Source organism: Pongo pygmaeus, chromosome 2 (assembly GCF_028885625.2).
Source record: "Pongo pygmaeus isolate AG05252 chromosome 2, NHGRI_mPonPyg2-v2.0_pri, whole genome shotgun sequence".
Classification (NCBI taxonomy): Eukaryota; Metazoa; Chordata; class Mammalia; order Primates; family Hominidae; genus Pongo; species Pongo pygmaeus.
In genome coordinates, this window is record NC_085930.1 from 195,164,525 (window position 1) to 195,187,434 (window position 22,910).

At 44.6% G+C, this 22,910-nt stretch overlaps 1 protein-coding gene across 1 annotated transcript; it reads left to right on the forward strand.

The window, feature by feature from the left end:
* Positions 1–1,191: 1,191 nt before the first annotated feature.
* On the forward strand, positions 1,192–22,628 carry LOC129033854 (nmrA-like family domain-containing protein 1). Its single transcript, XM_054482957.2, has 5 exons — positions 1,192–1,565; positions 9,543–9,781; positions 12,715–12,964; positions 16,934–17,124; positions 21,419–22,628. The coding sequence occupies exons 1-5, from the start codon at positions 1,526–1,528 to the stop codon at positions 21,596–21,598; spliced, it is 900 nt and encodes a 299-aa protein (XP_054338932.1). The 5' UTR covers positions 1,192–1,525; the 3' UTR covers positions 21,599–22,628.
* The last annotated feature ends 282 nt before the right edge of the window (positions 22,629–22,910 follow it).

Here is a 22,910-nt window from a genome sequence, read left to right on the forward strand (position 1 = left end):
GGATGAGGACTTCAACATGGATTTCGTTGGTGGAGGGAGGACACAATACAACTGACACTGCCTCTGTTCAAGCCTTTAGTATTTCTCACCTATGTCATTTCTTCAGGATAAGCTTAGGACTGTCCCTGCTTCCAGCATTGTCCTATTTCAACCCAGCCACTACTCTGCTGCCAGAAGATCTCATAATACTGCTGTGGCTGTTGGGATAAGCCAAGCTCCTCACCATGCCCTTTATGTTCTGGGCCTTTGCTCTCCTTCCGTCTTATTTCCTGCTGCTCTCATAGCATTGCTGCAGCCATCATGACCCTGTGGGATCGTTGCCCTGCCTTTGGGCTTGGCTGTGTGAAGTTTTTCCTGCCTGAGATGGTTTCTCTCCCTACACTCCCTGATTAAATGACTCATGTTGGGTCTTCAGGCCAACTGCAGCATTATCTCCTCTGAGAAAACCTTCCCTAATTCTGGGTTTTGTGCTTCTCCTCCATGACTTAGGTCCCTTGAGTTTCCTTTGCCATTCCCCTGTACTGCAGTTTTATTTATTTGTGAGCTTAGCCCCCTTACAAGATCCACATCCCCAGGACATCTAGTTCAATGCCTTGTATACTAAAGGCACCCAATACACATTTGCTGAACAAATAAATACGTGAGTGAATCGGTCTTCATTTAGAAAATTGCAGTGTCAGGCCGGGTGCAGTGGTTCATGCCTGTAATCCCAGCACTTTGGGAGGCCAAGGTAGGTGGATCACCTGAGGTCAGGAGTTTGAGACCAGCCTGAACAATATGGTGAAACCCCACTTCTACTAAAAATACAGAATTAGCTGGGTGTGATGGTGCATGCCTGTAATTCCAGCTACTTGGGAGGCTGAGGCAGGAGAATTGCTTGAACCTGGGAGGCAGAGGTTGCAGTGAGCTGAGATTGCGCCATTGCACTCCAGTCTGGGCAACAAGAGTGAAACTCTGTTAAAAAGAAAGAAAGAAAGAAAGAAAACAGCAGTGTTGGCTGAGTGCGGTGGTTCATGCCTGTAATCCCAGCATTTTGGGAGGCCAAGGTGGGCAGACCACCTAAGGTCAGGAGTTCGAGACCAGCCTGGCCAACATGGTGAAACCCCCTGTCTCTACTAAAAATAAAAAAAAAATAAAAAATAAAAAATTAGCCAGGCATGGTGGCACACGCCTGTAATCCCAGCCACTTGGAAGGCTGAGGCAGGAGAATCCTTTGAACCCGGGGGTGGAGATTGCAGTAAGCTGCGACTGTGACATTGCACTCAAGCCTGGGCAACAAGAACAAAACTCCATCTCAAAAAAAAAAAAAAAGAAAAGGAAAGAAAAAGAAAAAAAGAAAATTGAAAATTGCAGTGTCACAGTGAGTAAGCAGACTAGCGATAACAGGAACAAGGAGGGGCACACTAAAAGGCGTGGTAATTGGAGTGGGTTTATAATTCTCACCAGAGAAGAAACACAGCATTTCGGCTGGTGTTGCTGCTCCAGGGAAAGTTCTACTCCACCGACTCTCTCTTTTCCTGGTAACATGGCCAGCAAGAAAGTAATTACAGTGTTTGGAGCAACAGGTAAAAAGTCTTTAATTTTTAGGGCATGCTGACTTTGCTCACTCTCCTGTCTTCCTGTTTCTGACTTTAGAGCCTGCAAGTGTGGGCTGAACAAAGAGCTCTTTGGAAGAAATTTTTAAAAGTATCCTATTGCTTTAGTTCTTGATGTGGTAAAGGGGTGGCATGATTTGATTTGTAACTTGATCTCAGCAGGACAAGGACACTGACGTAATCTCCCTTTCCCAGTCATGGGGCTAACTGGTTGGTATAAGTCTCATTTCAACATAAGCTATACTCTGAAGTCTTCTCTCCACTCACTTCCTAATAAGCAAAAGGTACAAGTGTGAGAGGCCTGGGGGTTTGTAGTGAATATCCAATGCCTGACCAATCTTCCAGGGAGTCTGCAAGGATGGAGTGTGTGGGGAGTTTGCATTCCTGGCTCCCTTACAGTTTGTTCTTCAACAGTCAGAGCCATCTTTGTACAATATAAATCAAATCAGGTTATTCTCCTTCAATCTATTCTCATTTCAGCCTCCCAAGGATCCATTTGAAACTGTCAGATCTTGTCAGGCCTCTGCTCAAAACCCTGTAAAAGATCCCAGCCCCATGGTACTCCCAGTAAAGTGCGAAGTCCTGCTAATGCCCTGCAACAGGGCCTTGGAAATGGCGTGTCAGAACTCTCTTCCTGTCACCCTCCTCTCACTCCGCTTCATTACCCTGGCTTTCTTGCTGTTCCTCCAAAACAATCCCACAATACAAAGGCTCTTGCCTTTGTATTGGCTGCTGCTTCAACCTAGAATGATCTCCCTCTGTTACTGATATGGTTTGGCTGTGTCCCCATCCAAATCTCATCTTGAATTGTAGTTCCCATAATCCCCACATGTCATACGAGTGACCGGGTGGAGATAATGAGCCACCGCACTCAGCTCCCCCTCCCTTTAAGGGAGGGGGAGCATGCATACGGGTAGGTGCAGGAACTGGGGCAAGTGCTTTTGGGCTCCGGCCCTATGGCAGCATCTAGGGGTGGGTGTCTATAACCTTCAAAGCCCAAGTGTGCATGTGTTACAGTGCACTCTTTTAGCCTTGCCATCCGCAGATGGCTTAAGGGTTAACCAGCTCAGTGAACCCTCTGCCTTTTTTGCAAAAGAAGGGGGCTAGTGTGACAGCTTTCTGTATCCCCAGCTCTCATCCAGCATCCCAGAAGAATCGGGTCACACATGGACTTGACGGATGAATGCAGGGGTTTTATTGGGTGATGGAAGTGGCTCTCAGTGGGATGGATGGGAAGCTAGACAGGGGATGGAGTAGAAATATTATCTTCCCCTAGAGTTTGGCTGTCCAGTGGCTGATTCTAAGAACATCCCCAGCCAAACTCCTCGTGACATTCCTTCTTTTCTCTCCTCTGCCACGCCATTCTGCTGTCTGTTTGTCTCCTTGTCTCCTAGTCTGCTTCCGGAGCCTGGGGTTTGGGGCTTATATGGGTACAGGATAGGGGGTGTGGCAGGCCAAAAGGCAACTTTTGGGGTGCAAAAACAGGAATGCCTATTTCTCACTTAGGGCAGCAGGTATCCAGGCTTAAGGGTGGGGCGTTTGCCGGGAACCACCCTCTTCTACCCAGTATTTCCCTGTCTCCTGTTCGTGTCAATAGTGAGTTCGTTCTCATGAGATCTGGTGGTTTTGCAAGCGGCTTCCCCCTTCACTGGGCACTCATTCTCTCTGCTGCCACCCTGTGAAGTGGTGTCTCCCGCCATGATTGTAAGTTTCTGAGACCTCCCTAGCCATGTGAAACTGTGAAGTCAGTTAAACCTCTTTTCTTTATAAATTACCCAGTGTTGGGTATTTCTTCACAGCAGCGTGAGAAAGGACTAACACAGTTACCCACTGCTTTCTCCCTCATGCCATTCAGGTCTCTGCTTAGATGTTACCTTTTCCATTGGGACTTTCCAGACCTCTATATTTGAAATTGCAACTCTGCTCCCACGCTGCCCATGTCTGGCTCCCTTCCTTACTTGAATTCTTCTGTTTTTGCCTGTCTTTCCACACTAGAATATAAGCTCTATGAGAACAGGAATTTGTCTGGAGGAAGTCAAGGGCTAAAGCAGGAAGCAGAGTGAAATAAATTCTCAAAAATCAACAGTCAAGTATGATATTAAAAGGAGAAGAAGAGGCAATGGAGTGGGGGATGACTCTATTAAGCATTAGGGTGATGGTAAAGATGTTGGCTTTTCCTGAAAGAGAAAAGTGATCGAAGGGTTTGGTTTTTTCAGTGTGTTTGTGTTTAGCTACAGAGTCTCACTGTATTGCCTGGGCTGGAGTGTAGTGACTCTCACAGGAGCCATCATAGTACACAGCCTCAAACTCCTGGGCTCAAGTGATCTTCCCGCCTCAGCTTCCCAAGTAGCTGGGACTGCAGGATTGCAACAGCATACCAGACACTGAAGGATTTTGAGAAGAGGAGTGACATGACTTTGGTGTTAAAAGGATCATTTTAGCTTATGCTTTGTGAAGGGACTATAGGGGGTAAGGGCTGAAGCAGGGAGACCTGTTAGGAGGCGGTTGTCATAAAATAGGTGAGATGATAGTAGCTTAGACCAGGGTGCTAGCAATGAGATTGTGGAGAGTCGTCAGATTCTGCGGAGGTTTTAAAAATAGAGATGGCAGGATTTGTTGGTGGACCAGATATCAGGGGTAAGAAGGGAAGAGTTGAAAATGACTCTGAAGTTTTACGGCTTGAGTAACTGGAAGAATAAAGTTGAGATTCACTGAAATATGGGAGACAATGGGGAGGAGGAGGTCAGGAGCTCCTTAAACTTGAATTGGTCTCATTAAACTTGAATTGCCAACTAGGCATCCAGAGACTGGGTAAGCAGTTGGATAAGATTTTTGGGAATGGCCAGTCACTCTATTAATTCTGTCTTCTAAATTTTTCTCAGATTTTTTCCATTCTCCCTCTTAGAAGCTTTTTCCACACTTCATTTGCCTTCTCTCCATGTTCTACCTTTAAACAGAATCATCTTTCGAATCTGATTAATTTTTCAAACCTTGTAGCCAGCTAATACCACCTTGTATCACATTCCCGTTCTCCTTCATTACTGCCCAAGATGTAAGCCCCTCTGGTTTTTAGTCTCAACCCTCTATTTCTCCACGCATCCTTTACCTGACCCCACATCTCAGACTCCCTTGCCTCCAAAACCTTCTCACGGTACCCTTCTGTTCCAGCATCAACATCTTGCTAAATGCCCCCTCAACCTCTTTGAATAAATGGTCACACTTGACTTTTCCCTCTCAATCCTCCCTGTTCATCATCACTATATCCAGTTAACCACCAAAATCCTGTTGATATCATCTTGTCAAGGAAAACTGTGAAAGACGTTGAAATGGGAAAAAAAGGTTGCTGGGTGTCCTTGCCCAGGGCACCGTTCTCACTTTTGTGAGCCTTTCCTTGTTTTTAAGATATTTATAACTCTATAAATTGTAGCAAATAGATAATAACGCAATCGATTCTTATCCATAGAAATGCAAATGAAAGCCAGGTGTGGTGGCTCATGCCTGTAATCCCAGCACTTTGGGAGGCCGAGGTGGGCTGATCACGAGGTCAGGAGTTTGAGGCCAGCCTGGCCAATATGATAAGACCCCATCTCTACTGAAAATACAAAAATTAACCAGATGTGGTGGTGGGCACCTGTAGTCCCAGCTACTCGGGAGGCTGAGGCAGGAGAATCACTTGAACCCAGGAGGCAGCAGTTGCGGTGAGCTGAGATCATGCCACTGCACTCCAGCCTGGGCAACAGAGCAAGACTCTGTCTCAAAAAAAAAAAAAAAAAAAAAAGAAATACAAATGAATTGTGTCTGGTGGACCACAATTGATTATCGCCTGGTGGATATTGACTGGTTTTGTCCCTAATTGTACATTCATTTTAGCATTTTAGCATTCTTGATTGCCTACATATATGTGTGTTCTTTGAATTTTTCTTATAACATGATACTGGTTCCCTCATTAATTAATGAGTTAAATAAAATTTTGACACATTCATTTTATGTGTGTATAAATTACCATTTTACTCTTTAAAAATGTATCCTTTAATATTCTGAGTATCTCTTAAATTTGCATTATTCCCTCCACCTGAATAACCCCTTCTAGCACAGGTCATTATCAACCTTTACCTAGATTATTTTAAAGCCCACTAATTGTACCCTTGTCTGTGGTCTCTCTATCCTATTCCACACTCTCCATTAACCAGAGCACTTTCCCAGCATGTAATTCTGAACATACTGCTCAATTTCATAAAATCTCCTGCTCCCAGAACAAAGTGCAGCCCTCTAGGCCTATTTTGCTTCTCCAGCCTCATATGTGACATTGACCTGCCGTTCTCAGTCAGATTCATTTCAGTTCTCTGAATTCACTGCCTTCTCTCTCACCTCTGGAATAAAGCACTTGCAATCTGCTTTGCATGCAACACACTCCACATGCCTCTCTTCTCCCAATTCTTGCCTGTTCTTTAGGGCTCATCTCTGTTACCACTTCCTACAGGAAGCCTCCCTCTAGTCTGGGTTAGATACTCCGCTTATGTCCTCCTCTGGAGCCTGTATTCCCTTAGCCCTTTACCTCCCCCACAATGGCACATATCACGCTGTATTATAATTGCTTTTTTTTTTTTTTTTTTTAAGATGGAGTCTTTCTTGCTCTGTCCCTCAGGCTGGAGTGCACTGGCACAATCTCCACTCATTGCAAGGTCTGCCTTCTGGGTTCAGGCCATTCTCCTGCGTCAGCCTCCCGAGTAGCTGGGACTAAAGGTGCCTGCCACCACGCCCGGCTAATTTTTTGTATATTTTAGTAGAGATGGGGTTTCACTGTGTTAGCCAGGATGGTTTATAATTGCTCTTTAATGATCTCCTCTGCTAGTCTGTAAGCTCTGTGCAGGCTGGTGCCATATTCAGGTTTGAATCCTGAAATCCTTACTTAAGCAGCTGTATAATCTGGGGTAAATCCTTGACTCTTTAGGCCATAATCCAATATATTAATAATGTCTTTCATAAATTATATCTTATATCCAACATGTTCAAAACTGCTATTGTTTACCACTACATCCCCAGGGCATAGCACAGCATGTAAAAGTCATTCAAAAACATGGTCCCAGGACAATAATAGAAACTTCCCTATAAAAATCCTTTTTAAGGACCATGACCCACCCTACCTACTGCAGCAGCCCCCAATCCCCTGCAAAAAGCACAAATTATACTCAAATAGAAGGTACTTCAGTTCGTTTAGGTTTTTATTTTATAAAGTCAGAGTAAAATATTCAACCCACTTCCTTTTTAATTGTGAATGGTTCCATATAATGGCCATCCTAGGAGGGATGAAAAAGGGTTTTGTTTTACTTTCTCTAATTTGTAAAGAAAAAAAGATTTATTTGATTAATGATTCTTGTGGCTGGGAAGTTCAAGATTGTGCATCTGCATCTGATGAGGGTCTCGAGCTGCTTCCACTCATGGTAGAAGGTAACGAGGAGCTGGCATGTGCAGAGATCACGTGGAGAGAGAGGAAGCAAGAGGGAGGGTGGAGGTGCCAGGCTCATTTTAACAACCAGCTCTCACAGGAACTAATAGATGAGAACTCACCTCTGAAGGAGGGCATTAATCTATTCATGAGGGATCTGCTCCCATGACCCAAACACCTCCAATTAGGCTCCAATATTGGGAATCACATTTCAACATGAGGTTTGGAGGGGACAAATATCCAAACCACCACCCAGTGTTCTGCAATTTCACAGTGATGTGCATAAAGTGGGAGTTCATTTATCATTGTATTGGGCACTCAGTGACCTCTCAATCTGGAAGCTCAGTTGTAATATCCTTGGACTCTGAGAAATTACTATTTTCTTAGATAATTTCAATACCTCCATCTATTTCTCATTCTGTAATTCCCCTGGCTTGATCTTCTAATCATTTTTCTCTCTCTTATTTTACTTGCTTTTTTTCCCCCCTTCTAATTCTGGGAGATTTCTCCAACTTTTTCTACTGACATTTTATTTCTGCTATAATAAATTTTTGAGAGCAGCTGCTTATCTTTTGAATGCTTGCTCTCTTTCTCCTGTCTCTTCTCCTCTTTTTGGGCCGATATAGTGTTTGGAATGCAAAACCTTTTTCTAATCTCAGAGGATATTAATTTGGAGTCTTGCTCTGTCACCCAAGCTGGAGCGCAGTGGTGAGATCTTGGCTCACTGCAACTTCTGCCTCCTGAGTTCAAATGCTTCTCCTGCTTCAGCCTCCCAAGTAGCTGGGATTATAGGCACCTGCCACCACACCTGGCTAATTTTTGTATTTTTAGTAGAGAAGGGATTTTATCATGTTGGCAAGACTGGTCTTGAACTCTGACCTCAAGTGATCTGCCTGCCTCCACCTCCCAAAGTGCTGGGATTACAGGATTGAGCCACCGTGCCCGGCCCCAGAGGATATTAATTCTTTTTAATTTTTTTCTTCAGTTCTCTGGACTGTTTCTGTTTCCATCAGTTTGTTTATTTTGGTTTTGCCTTTCATGTCGGAGGCTTACCTCAAACATCTGGTGAACTTTGGCTGTGTGTTCATATTTACTAGTAGACAATTTACTATGAAATTTACTATGAAACTCTGTGTGCAAAGACAGAGCTCACTGAATAACCCCTGACCCTCCTATAGGGTTATCAATGGTGTATTAGTTGGAGTCCCAGAAGAAACAGGTGCCACACTCCTTCAGAGAAGCTGAGAAAAATTTAATAATGGTGGACAAGGAAGAGAGCAATAAGGAATAAGTAAGCAACAAGAGGAAGAAGAAAAAGGCAAGAGAGATGACCAGAGCTTGGGGACAGTAGTGATGTTAAGGGGGTCATCTCTCTTGCCCTTGGGTCTCTGGCTGATGTCTCTCATTGTCCAGACCCAACCTGAGGGCACGAGAGCCCACTGATGGAATCCATAAGGATCAGCTGTTGAGTACACTAAGTAGAAGAGAGAAAGTGAATATGGAGCTGGAAGCACAAAAAAGTATCCAGGACAGGTATCTAGCCAATTTGATGGAGCAACCCAAATGTTAGTAACCCAGCATAGCACCTGGCCTGTATCACAGGATATTCCATAAATATTTGCAGGGTGAATAAATTAGGCAAGCAATGATCATATCGTAATTGGCCTTGAATGTGGTAAAAAATTTTTACAAGTTTTTAAATTTCTAAAAAAATATAGACCAGGGCCAGGTGCAGTGGCTCATGCCTGTAATCCCAGCACTTTGGGATGCCGAGGCAGGTGGATCACCTGAGGTCAGGAGTTCGAGACCAGCCTGACCAACATGGTGAAACTCTGTATCTACTAAAAATACAAAATTAGCTGGGCGCACGCCTGTAATCCCAGCTACTCGCAGACTGAGGTGGAGAATCGCTTGAACCCAGGAGGCAGAGGTTGTAGTGAGCTGAGATTGCACCATTGCACTCCAGCCTAGGCCACAAGAGCAAAACTCCATCTCAAATACATACACGCACACACACACACACACACACACACACACAAACACACGCACTATATATAAATATATATAATATATAGATAAATATATAAAAAAGTAAATATAAATATATATGTATATATATACATAGAGAGCGCAGGAACCTCTTTTGAAGAATTGTCTTAATAACCCCAATATAAGCTCTATAACCAGGTAAAAGTAGAATAATCGCCCTTATCGAATCTGGAGAACCTGTGGGCATCCCTCATTTTGACACCGTGCTCACTTGCCCTTCTTGTTGCCTCAAGCCTCTCCCACTCCTCTCTCCCCATGTCCTCTGCAAAAATGCCTCTGAAGAGGCCACAAAGAACTTAGTTTGAAAGCCATGGGGATATGTGAAGGGCCGTGTAGCACCCCCTGCAGTAGGTACTGCAGCAGCTCTACTCTGACTCATGAGATTTCTGACCTTCTTTCAGTGAACATTCTTCCTGATGCTTCCTGTGTTTCTTCTTCTCTTGACCCTGCAGGAGCTCAAGGTGGCTCTGTGGCCAGGGCAATTTTGGAGAGCAAAAAATTTGCAGTGAGAGCAGTGACCAGGGATGTGACTCGACCAAATGCCCTGGAGCTCCAGCGCCTTGGAGCTGAGGTGGTAAAAGGCGACCTGAATGATAAAGTATCAGTGGACAGTGCCTTAAAAGGTGCCTATGGGGCCTTCTTGGTGACCAACTTCTGGGATGCTCTCAACAAAGATAAGGAAGTGTGTCAGGTAGAAACCAAATTGTTTCTTTTTTCCTCTTGAGCCCTTTCCTCTTACCCTCCCTAACAGCTTCTTTCCTTCCTAGAAGGGGACAGGCCTTCAATCTGGGCAAATGTATGTCTTACATCCCTTTTGGCACTTATAAAAAATATGTACTTTAAGTACTAATTAAAGGTATCTTTGTAAAATTAATGTTATGTAGCATCTGTCTAGGTCTCAAGACCTTGAGTATTCGAGAGTGAGTGTTTAATGAAGCTAGTCATTGGATTCTCCACTTCTCACCTTTTGTTTGTACATGGCATGGGGGGGTGGTAGCAAGCGTACCCCCAAATTTGAGGCTAGTTTGAGAGTGAAATGGAGAGAATAAAGATGTAATTTACACTTCATTTATACTTCAGATAGATAATTTGGGGATGGGTACATAGAAAAAGAAATAAAAGAGCAAATAAACCCACAATGAATTAAATTCAGGAAAAATGAAAGTTTGTAGAAAAAGTAAATGTAGGCTGGGTGCAGTGGCTCATGCCTGTAATCCCAGCACTTTTGGAGGCCGAGGCAGGTGGATCACCTGAGGTCGGGAGTTCGAGACCAGCCTGAACAATATGGTGAAACCCCGTCTCTACTAAAAATACAAAATTGGCCGGGCGTGGTGGTGCATGCCTGTAATCCCAGCTACTTGGGAGGCTGAGGCAGGAGAATTGGTTGAACCTGGGAGGTGGAGGTTGCAGTGAGCCACGATCGTACCATTGCACTCCAGCCTGGGCAACAAGAGTGAAACTCCGTCTCAAAAAAATAAAATAAAATAAAATAAAATAAAATAAAAAAGAAAAAGAAAAAGAAAAAGTAAATGTAACCGTTGAATATCACATGACTCAGCTTCAGCTCTGTGTAAGCACTGAATATTGATCTAGCCAAAAACAATGATTGGGAGAATGAAAAAAGGGAATTGTGTATATGTGTGGTGGTGGTGGTAGACAATGTGAGTGAGTAAGAGAGAGAGAGCGAGTGAGTGAGAGACAATCATTAAATCCTCATCTTTCATAGTAGGAATTTAGTAGATGATATTTCAAATTGAAAAAATTAAGAATTAGTGGTATAAACGTTTACAAAAATAAATAGCTAAATGAAATTAAAGTTACTTCTGGAGAACAGTAATCAGCATAGGGGCACAGGGAACTTATTTTATTTTATTTGTTTTATTTTTTTTTTAGAGACAGGGTCTCACTATGTTGCCCATGCTGGTCCTGATCCCCTAGGCTCAAGTAATCCTCCCACCTCAGCCTCTTGGGAATTTCTTTTTCTTTTTTTTCTTTCTTTCTTTTTTTTTTTTTTTTTTTTGAGACGGAGTCTCGCTCTGTCGCCTAGGCTGGAGTGCAGTGGCGCGATCTCGGCTCACTGCAAGCTCCGCTTCCCCGGCTCACGCCATTCTCCTGCCTCAGCTTCCGGAGTAGCTGGGACTACAGGCACCCTCCACCATGCTCGGAGAATTTTTTGTATTTTTAGTGGAGACGGGGTTTCACCGTGTTAGCCAGGATGGTCTCGATCTCCTGACCTCGTGATCCGCCCGCCTCGGCCTTCCAAAGTGCTGGGATTACAGGCGTGAGCCACCGCGCCCAGCCGGGAATTTCTTTTTCATTATGAGATCCACTCCCTCCCAACCCATGACAGCACTATTTGAAAATTTAAACTATGTATATGTATACATTTGAGAAAAAATGAAGATTAGATTTCAAAAAATATAATGGATGGTATTAGGCACTTGAAGAAATGGCACAATTCAAAAAATTGAGAGCAGGATCAAACTGTTCCAGGAATGTCTCTTGAATTAATTATACCGTTCACAGCCTCTGTTTTAGTGATAAACTCTGGAAGGGCTTATTTTAGGAGACTTGAATTCTACTTCTGATATTTACTTACTAGGAAATGTAGGGATACAAGTCACCTCTCTGCTTCACTTCCTGCCTCTGCTAACCCAGGTTAATTATGTCTTCTGTGCCTGCTGCATGAGGTTTTTAAAGGAAAAGTAAGAAACAGCAAAAAGAAAGGAAAAAAGAAGAGAGAGATGAAAGTGGTTTGGAAAATTTGGATCTAAAAACACACAAAAAAGAGAATATATATACTTGTGTGTCTGTGTGTGTGTATATATGCCTCCATTATGCCCTCAATATCCAAATGGTGTATAGATATATTCCATTACTAGACACAATTATAGAAAATAAATAAATGCGATTGCAGTTGATCACAAAGACACCGAGAGCCCAGAGAAAAAGGCCATCTCTTCCTGGCCAGTTCCCACCAGGTTGCTTCTTGGCTTCAAACAGGTACCTGGGGTTCCTTTCTCCTCTGCCCCCTCCCTGATTTCTTATTCTAGTACTCCCCCACCTCCGGTGTTCTGCCGACAGCCCCTTTGGGAGCAGGCTGAGGAGTTGGGGGTTTTGGAGTGGAGCCTCTGCTCACCAACGCTGCTGTGGTGGCTTCTCATAAGGTAAATTGAATATATTTTGAGGCTGGTAAAGCTTCCTCTCCATAGGGATGAGGGTAATAAGAAAAGGAGAGGGTGGGCCCGGCGCCGTGGCTCAGGCCTGTAATCCTAACACTTTTGGAGTCCGAGGTAGGCAGATGACTTGAGATCAGGAGTTTCAGACGAGGCTGGCCGTATGGTGAAACCCCATCTCTACTAAAAAATACAAAAAACTAGCTGGGCGTGGTGGTGCGCACTTGTAACCCCAGCTACTCGGGAGGCTGAGCCAGGAGAATCACTTGAATCCGGGAGGCAGAAGTTGCAGTGAGCGGAAATCACCAGACTCTGTCTAAAAAAAAAAAGCGGTGGGGAGAGGGGGGAGGGGGGAGGTGGGGAGGTGGAAGAGATCCTGCTCTTAATATCTGTCCAAATGCAAATACAAATACAGCGGCCTATATGAGGATTTACTTTTGACTCTCAGGGGAAGCTGGTGGCAGACTCCGCCAAGCACCTAGGTCTGAAGCACGTGGTGTACAGCGGCCTGGAGAACGTCAAGCGGCTGACGGATGGCAAGCTGGAGGTGCCGCACTTTGACAGCAAGGGCGAGGTGGAGGAGTACTTCTGGTCCATTGGCATCCCCATGACCAGTGTCCGCGTGGCGGCCTACTTTGAAAACTTTCTCGCGGCGTGGCAGCCCGTGAAAGCCTCTGATGGAGATTACTACACCCTGGGTAAAACGCAGTGAAAGCTCACTAGGCACCTGGTTGCCCTCCTCTCCACTCACTTTCCTCCCTCTCGCCCTTCTTGCCCCTCTGCAGTGGACACCTATCATTTGAGTGTCTTCTATGTGTTTAGCCCTGTGTGAAGTGCTGAGAGGGATGCCAAATTGTCCTCAGCTCCTCTAGGGCACTACACTAAGTTGCTCTTCCAGGGCAGAGAACTAGATCTGGGATCAGAAGCACGAAAGGTTACATTTCCAATCTTAACATACTGACCTTCCTTAATGTAAGTACTGGAGTTAGCTATGTGACCTCCGGCCTCAGTTTCCTCAGGTTATTTTTATTTTATTTTTTGAGATGGAGGCTTGCTCTGTCGCCCAGGCTGTAGTGCAGCAGTGCGATGTTGGCCCACTGCAACCTCCACAGCCTGGGTTCAAGTGATTCTTGTGCCTCAGCTTCCCGAGTGGCTGGGATTACACGCACCCACCACCACGCCCGGCTAATTTTTGCATTTTTTAATAGATATGGGGTTTCACCATGTTGGCCAGGCTAGTCTCAAACTCCTGAACTCAAGGGATCCAGCCAACTCAGCCTCCCAAAATGCTGGGATTACAGGTGTGAGCCACCACGCCTGGCAGATTCCTCAAGGTTTAACGGGAAAATTGGACAAGATGACTTTTTTTTTTTGAGTCTGAGTCTCTGTTGCCCAGGCTGGAATGCAGTGGGTCTTTTGCCCATACTGGGTTTCATTGCTCACTGTGCAGCCTCGAACTTTTGGGCTCAAGCATCCTCCTACCTCAGCCTCTTGAGTAGCTAGGACTATAGGTCTATACCATCACATCTGGCCAATTATTATTTTATTTTATTTTTGAAGAAATGGGGTCTCTGTTTGTTGCCCAGGCTGGTCTTGAACTCCTGGGCTCAAGTGATTCTCCTGCCTCTGCTTCCCAAAGTGCTGTGATTACAGGTGTAAGCCACCATGCCCAGCCTCAGGATGACTTCTAAGAGCCTTTCTAGCTCATCCATCTGAACTTCTGTGGCAACAATGGAGGAAAAGTGTTCTTCTGATCTGGGTGCCATGGTCAGAATTAGAGCTGAGAGGGACTGTGGCCTGCCTGGGAGACAGGTTCCCAGGCCCTACCTGCAGAGAGTCCAATTCCATAGGTCTGGGTTGAAGCCTGGGAGAATGTAGTTTTAACAAGGACTCCAGGTAATTCCAACACTGCTGGTCCACTGGCCGGCATTCCCCTGCCCTTTGGGGACACTTCCTGTGGCCATGGTCAGAGTTGGCCTTTGTGCGGTGGAAGGAATGTGGGAATACCAATGACAATTCAGGCTTTCTTCCTTGATTCAGAATTAACACTCATCAGAAGCCAGGAGGGGTGGCCTGTGGTCCCAGCTACATTCAGGCTTTCTTCCTAGATTCGGAATTAACACTCCTCAGAAGCCGGGAGGGGTGGCCTGTGGTCCCAGCTACATTCAGGCTTTCTTCCTAGATTCGGAATTAACACTCATCAGAAGCCGGGAGGGGTGGCCTGTGGTCCCAGCTACATTCAGGCTTTCTTCCTAGATTCGGAATTAACACTCATCAGAAGCCGGGAGGGGTGGCCTGTGGTCCCAGCTACATTCAGGCTTTCTTCCTAGATTCAGAATTAACACTCCTCAGAAGCCAGGAGGGGTGGCCTGTGGTCCCAGCCACTCAAGAGGCTTAGGTGACAGAATTGTTTGAAATAGAATGAGGGAGGGGAGGGTAGCAGGAGGTGAGGTCAGAACTAACAGAGGGTCTGGTTGTGTAAGCTTTGTAAACAACCGGCTTTTCCTCTGAGGGACACAGAGAACTATCAGAAGGTTCTGAGCAGACAGGGCCGGGTGCGGTAGCTCATGCTTGTAATCCCAGCACTTTGGGAGGCCATGGCAGGCGGATCGTTTGAGACCGGCCTGGCCAAGATGATGAAACCCCGTCTCTACTAAAAGTACAAAAATTAGCTGGGCGTGGTGGCGGGTGCCTGTAATCCCAGCTACTGGGGAGGCTGAGGTGGGAGAATTACTTGAACTTGGGAGGCAGAGGTTGCAGTGAGCTGGGATTGCACTACTGCACTCCAGCCTGGGTGACACAGCGAGACTCCATCTCCAAAAAAAGAAGGTTCTGAGCAGACATAACATTCACTTGAGCTGAGTTTTTTACAGGGTCACTCTGATTTTTATGTTGAAAAGAGACTATGAAAGGGCAAGAGTTTGGCTGGGCGTGGTGGTTCATACCTGTAATCTCAGCACTTTGGGAGGCTGAGGCCGGTGGATCATGAGGTCAGGAGTTTGAGATCAGCCTGGTCAAGACAGTGAAACCCCATCTCTACTAAAAATACAAAAATTCTCTGAGCATGCGTGCCTGTAATCCCAGCTACTCGGGAGGCTGAGGCAGGAGAATTGCTTGAACCCAGGAGGCGGAGGTTGCAGTGAGCTGAGATCGCGCCACAGCACACTCTAGCCTGGGTGACAAAGCAAGACTCCGTCTCAAAAAAATTTTTTTTTGGTATTTTTAGTAGAGACGGGGTTTCACCGTGTTAGCCAGGATGGTCTCGATATCCTGACCTCATGATTCGCCTGCCTCGGCCTCCCAAAGTGCTGGGATTACAGACGTGAGCCACCGTGCCTCCGCTGCTATAGCATTTCTGATGGGCTGCCTGGCCAACATGGTGAAACACTGTCTCTACTAAAAATACAAAAATCATCCTGGTGTGGTAGTGGGTGCCTGTAATTCCAGCACTTTGGGAGGCCAAGGCAGGCGGATCACGAGGTCAGGAGATTGAGACCATCTTGGCTAACATGGTGAAACCCCGTCTCTACGAAAAACACAAAAAATTAGCTGGGCATGGTGGCGGGCGCCTGTAGTCCCAGCTACTCAGGGGGCTGAGGCAGGAGAATGGCGTGAACCCAGGAGGCGGAGCTTGCAGTGAGCAGAGTTCGCGCCACTGCACTCCAGCCTGGGTGAAAGTGCAAGACTCCATCTGAAACAAAACAAAAAAAAAAAAAAAAAAAAGGAAGGGCAAGAGTGGAAACAAGGAGACAAATTTTACAATAACTCAAGTCACGGATGATGGTGGCTTGGACCAGGGTGGTAGCCTTGAAAATGATGAGAAGTGGCCAGATTTTGTACATATCGTGCATATGATTTCCAAAATAATAAAAGGATGTGGGATGTGAGAGAAGCGTCAAGGCTGACTGCAAGATTTGTGACCTGAGAAATCAGAATGACAGGGTTGCCATTAGCTGAGGTGGGAGGCTGTAGGGAAGCAGGTTGGGGGGTGTAGGAGTTCAGTTTGGGGCCTGTTGAGTTTAAGATGTCTATTGAACAGTCAGGTAAGGATTTGAGTACGTAGTGGGACACATGAGTCTGGAATTCAGCAGAAGTTTTGGCTGGAGATACATTTAATCATACTTTACATAGAGGAGATATTTAGTAAATAGTTGCTCTTTTAAATCAATATCCAGGCACTGTAGTATTCTCTCTCTTTTTTTTTTTTTTTTTTTGAGATGAAGTCTTGTTCTGTTACCCAGGCTGGAGTGCAGTGGCACCATCTCGGATCACTGCAACCTCTGCCTTCTGGGTTCGAGTGATTCTCCTGCCTCAGCCTCCGAAGTAGCTGGGATTACAGGCACGCACCATCACACCTGGCTAATTTTTGTATTTTTAGTAGAGACAGAGTTTCGCCATGTTGGCCAGGCTGGTCTTGAACTCCTGACCTCAGGTGATCCACCTGCCTCGGCCTCCCAAAGTGTTGGGATTACAGGCGTGAGCCACTGCGCTCGACCTGTAATTTCTCAAACAAAACCTTGTAACTGTGTATAGATTGTGGTCACTGGGTTTTACCTTGCCTTCCCACACCTTTTCTTTAAATGATTGATTAGTTTGGGTTGGTGGGACCTACCAAGGATGTGATATAATTAACTATTTATATTTTTCTATTTTTTTTTTTAAACTAGCTGTACCGATGGGAGATGTACCAATGGATGGTATCTCTGTTGCTGATATTGGAGCAGCCGTCTCTAGCATTTTTAATTCTCCAGAGGAATTTGTAGGCAAGGCCGTGGGGCTCAGTGCAGAAGCACTAACAATACAGCAATATGCTGATGTTTTGTCCAAGGTTTTGGGGAAAGAAGTCCGAGATGCAAAGGTGAGTTCTTAGGGGACATCCATGTGATCACAAGAGGCCACCTTGGTTAACATTCCACTGACTTACAAATTTTGGTAGACTCTCTGTGGATTTAGGCAGGATTGAACTTAAACTTTCAGAAGAAATTGAGAAGGACTGTGGTTCCATAAATCTATCTTCATCAATTGGTGCAGTGGAATCTCTCCCATACAGCTTTATTTCTTTGGCTTAGGGTTAATTGACTTGTAAAAGTAAAATTACTTTTGAGTGGAAAGAACTTAGAATGTGAAGATTGAGATACAGCCTTTTCACACACACGATCTCAACTCCTCTCATAAGCCCTTGCTGCTGACCACTTCGGTCGGCCAGAGCTAGCTGATGTGGAACAAGGCACTTAGCTTCATTGAGCCTCAGCTTCCTCAGTTGCAAAGTGGGGAATGATAGTATCTACTTTGGATGTTCTTGTGAAAGTTACAGAGAATATATTTAAAGGGCTTATATCATAGTGTTTGGCACATGGAAGAGATGTATAGAGTCTGTATTATGAAACCAGTGCTACTTTAAGGAATTTGCGGCAAGGTTGGACTAAAAATATTGATGCCCATCAAGTCGCCATGATCATTATAAGACATAACACTATAGGTGCTTAATTGTGTTGTTCAGACTATCTGTGCTATAGGTGACCAGAAAACAGTGGAAGAAGGTTTCATGGAAGACGTGGGCTTGAGTTGGTCCTTGAGGGAACATGACTGTGTATAGACAGAGGAGACACCAAGAAGGCTGGCCTGGCTAATTCTAGAATAAACGTGACAAACCAGAGGCAGTATGGGAAGGAGGCAAATTCTGGCTGTGCCTCTATCCTTGGTAATTTACTTAACCCCTCTCCATCTCAGTGTCTTCATATGTTCCAAAAAAAGTTGTTATACCTCCTCATGGGATCATTGTGAGGATGAAATAAGATCTGTACAGCAGGTGCTTGGCACTGGGTCTGGCACTTAGTAAGCCCTCAGCAACTGATCATGCTATAAATCATGCAGGAATGGTCTCCTTGTGTGGGTGGCTGCCTTCTTGGGCTTGGGGATAAGTTATTTTCTCCAAAGAATTGTGCCTGGCCAGGACAGACTTTTTACAGAAGAGTGAGAATTGGTGATATTGAGCATCACCAGCCATTTCCCCAAGCAGGTATTGACAAAAGGAAGGGAAAAGAAAACAGGTTGTTTTCAGGGTACAATGATAGAGTTGAGTAGTTCCAACAGAGACCTTATGGCCCACAAAGCCTACAATATTTATCTCTAGGCCTTTAAAAAAAGTTTGTTTCCCGGCACTTGGGAGGCCAAGGAGGGTGGATCACGAGGTCAGGAGTTTGAGACCAGCCTGGCCAACATGGTGAAACCCCGTCTCTACTAAAAATACAAAAATTAGCTGGGCATGGTTGTGGGCACCTGTAATCCCAGCTACTGGGGAGGCTGAGGCAGGAAAATCATTTGAACCCAGGAGGTGGAGGTTGCAGTGAGCTAAGATCACGCCATTGCACTCCAGCCTGGGCGACACGGCGAGACTCCGTCTCAAAAAAAAAAAATAGTTTGTTGACATATGTTCTAGAATATATCCTAGAATTAGGGATAGAAGGTCGGTTCTTGTTTGGATCAACAGCTCTTGGTCCAATGATTCTAGAGGGCATATCTAGATTCCCAATTCAGCCTCGGGTACTGAAGTTGTGAGGAGGCAAAGAGATATATATTTTTTTTCTGGAAAACCGGTGTGGGAGTCAATCCAGCCACAAAACCACATCTGGTTATCTCTTTGAAGCCACACACACATTTCTCGGAGAGATTGTTACTCCTGAACCCAAGAAGGCAGCCACCCACTCAAAGATGGGCTCACAAGAGGATCTGCAAGGTTCCTTGCACCTGGGTGCACATTGACTTCTCAGCGACCCTTCTCCCAGGCCATTTGCATTTGGGTCATATATTCATTTTGTCTTGTGGGTTTGAACTCTGTAAGGAAGGAGAGAAAGAGAGACCGTGAGTGTAGGGGATGAGTGTGTGTATTGTTTCTCAGAGGATGCAGTAGACATTGTTCTGAATTGCTCAGAACCTTCCAAGCATCTATTAGTCACATACTTGGTCCCTGACACTTCTTGGTATACAAATTGTTTTATAATGCAGCTGAAGCTCCTCTGGCACCACAGACTGTAGGGCATCAGAGGCTGAAACTTCTATAGAATGGTCTGACAATTCCGGGGAAGGGTGCATCTGGCCACAAGGTGGCGCTCCAGCCCTCATGGTCTGACTTCCTCCTACCTCCTCAAGGGGGTGTGAAATGTCTGGTCGAAACTGTCTAACCCCCAAAGGAAGATGGTTTTCTCAGAAAGTGAGACACAGCAGAACAGACCTCTTTCCTTCGAAAATCTGCAGTAAAAGAATCCCTTATTTTACTGAAGTACATTTGGTATCAAAGTTATGGATGAAAGAGTGACTCAAGGAGACAGACATGGAAGAATCTTCCATGCTTCTCACATAGACTTCTATTTCCAAACTCACTTCAAATTTTCAGTGTTTTTCTGATTTCAAAAATAGCAACTGCTTATTGAAGAAAACTCAGAAAATTATGAAAAAGAAAATACAAATCACACGTAGTTCGATCTCTCAGAGATAGCTACTGTTAAGATTTGACAGATTGTCTTTTCTTTTTCCAGTATATATAAGTATGTATACATACTTATATATACTGTATATACTTATATATATTTATTGTATTAAATATATACATATGTATATGTATATATGTATGTATGTATGTGTATATATGTATATATTTAATACAATTATTAAATTATATTATTGTATTAAATATATACATATATACACACACATATATATATACATATGTATATATTTAACACAATTAAAATAGCACTAAATGTACTATTTTGTTTCTGGCCTTTTCAGTTAATGTTATGGGAATTTTTCTATTTTGTTAAACTTCTCCAAAAACATTAAACTGCATTATGTTCTGAGAGTAGATTTACCACAATTAATTATACCATTTCTTTATTGTTGGCCATGCAGGTTGTTCTTAATTTTCTCATTATTATGAATGCATGTGACAATCATCGTTTTACCTAAGTTGTTTGTGTCTGCCACGTTTTTTAAAGGCCAAGTAAAATTGCAAAGTCAGAGTTTATCTCTGAGGGCTAAAGACATTATACTGGATCCAATAGAAATGATTTTAGCTAATTCAGTAGGGGAAATTATGGATCTAGTTAGTGTTAGAAAGGATTCAAGGAGTGGATTTTATGGACGGTGACAGAAGGCAGCTCAGTTGGTGTGGGATGGACTCCATTTCTGCTTGGGCCTGGCCTTGGCAAAGGCTGGGGCCATTGGAGGTAAAATACAGACCTCTAACCAAGAAAGGGAGCGAGGATGGATGGGCCATCAGCCAGGTGAGAAGGAGAGCCTGGTGCCAGAGAGGGGGGATCTTGATGCCGCATGGAGGCCCAGGTGGGTGGACGGTTTCAGAGGGCTGGTGGGGGAATACGAAGAGGAAGTGTAGGCAAAAGCACCGTGAGGTGCTATTCACGTGAAGGCTGGTACAGATCTACAGTACCTTACCGAAAAGGCTTGGGGCCAGAAACAATTCAGCTTTAGGAATCTTTCAGCTTTTAGATAGGTTATTGTCTACATATATTATATAACATCACCAGCAGGGGTTGGAGCAGGAACCTGTAATCAAACACATCTGTATCTCTGCAGGCAAATATTTGAATATTTCCACTAAATGGTATAATTAAAGACCATAAATAGCTTCACATAGTTAGATCAGGTTTGCCACTAATTTAGTTCAAAAAGGTCAGTTTGCTGCCAAATGGCTTATGGGGGAAAAAAAACTTTAGAGTCTCTTGGATTTTGGAATTAGGCTAAAGAATTGTGGCTCACACCTGTAACCCCAGCACTTTGGGAGGCAGAGGTGGGCGGATCACCTGAGGTCAGGAGTTTGAGACCAGGCTGGCCAACATGGCGAAACCCCATCTCTACCAAAAATACACAAAATTAGTCAGGCGCAGTGGCGGGTGCCTGTAATCCCAGCTACTCAGGAGGCTGAGGAAGGAGAATTACTTGAACTCGGAGGGCAGAGGTTGCAGTGAGCTGAGATCACGCCACTGCACTCCAGTCTGAGTGACAGAGTGAGACACCGTCTTAAAAAAAAAAAAAAGAATTATGGACCTGTATCATCATTAAGGTGAACAATGTTATTTCAAACTATTTTAAGTATGGGCTATAACATTTTCTGTCTTCTTATTTGTTCTTAAAAGATTACCCCGGAAGCTTTCGAGAAGCTGGGATTCCCTGCAGCGAAGGAAATAGCCAATATGTGTCGTTTCTATGAAATGAAGCCAGACCGAGATGTCAAGCTCACCCACCAACTAAATCCCAAAGTCAAAAGCTTCAGCCAGTTTATCTCAGAAAACCAGGGAGCCTTCAAGGGCATGTAGAAAATCAGCTGTTCAGATAGGCCTCTGAACCACACAGCCTCATTTCTCTCTGATCCTTTTCCTCTTTACAGCACAACATTCATGTTGACAGAACATGCTGGAATGCAGTTGTTTGCAACACCGAAGGATTTCCTGCAGTCGCCTCTTCAGTAGGAAGCACTGCATTGGTGATAGGACACAGTAATTTGATTCACATTTAACTTGCTAGTTAGTGATAAGGGTGGTACACCTGTTTGGTAAAATGAGAAGCCTCGGAACTTGGAGCTTCTCTCCTAACACTAATGGGGGGGCAGATTATACTGGGATTTCTCCTGGGTGAGTAATTTCAAGCCCTAACGCTGAAATTCCCCTAGGCAGCTCCAGTTTTCTCAACTGCATTGCAAAATTCCCAGTGAACTTTTAAGTAATTTTAACTTAAAAAAATGAACATCTTTGTAGAGAATTTTCTGGGGAACATGGTGTTCAATGAACAAGCACAAGCATTGGAAATGCTAAAATTCAGTTTTGCCTCAAGATTGGAAGTTTATTTTCTGACTCATTCATGAAGTCATCTATTGAGCCACCATTCAATTATTCATCTATTAATTCCTTGATCCTTCATTTATCCATTCTGCAACTTTTCTTGAGCACCAGCACGGGTGGCCATTTGTGGACTTCTCTTCATTCCTATGTGTTTTCTTATCAAAGTGATCCACTCTCGAAAGGCTCCTTTCCAGTTTGCGGCTGGGTTCAAGTCATGCCAGGGCCAGGGGGCCCATCTCCTCATTTAGCTCTAGGCAAAACCCAGGGGATCTGCAGTGGGGAGCGGGGGCAGGAAGCTGGAGGGAAGGCTGTGAAGGGTAGGGATGTGGAAAGATGAGGTGACAGAAGGACCCCATAGGACCTTTCTGTATATCTGGCTTAGCATTTTCTACATCATATTGTAATCGTCTTATTTGCTAGTTTTCTTCCTTACTGTGAGTGACTTACACTCATCTTTATCCCAATGCCTGGTACATAATAAGTGATCAATAAATGTTGATTGACTAAACGAGTAAATAGTTTATCAATTCTATCATTACAAGAAAAGAGTGGCCAGGCACAGTGGCTCATACCTGTCATCCCAGGACTTTGGGGGAGGTTGAGGTGGGTGGATCGCCTGAGCCCAGGAGTTTAAGACTAGCCTAGGCAACACGGTGAGACCCTCTCTCTGGAAAAAAAAATTAGCCAGGCCATGGTGTTGTGCTCCTTTGGTCCCAGCTACTTGGAGGCCGAGGTTGCAGGATCACCTGAGCCTGCAGGTTGAGGCTGCAGTGAGCTGTGATCATGCCAC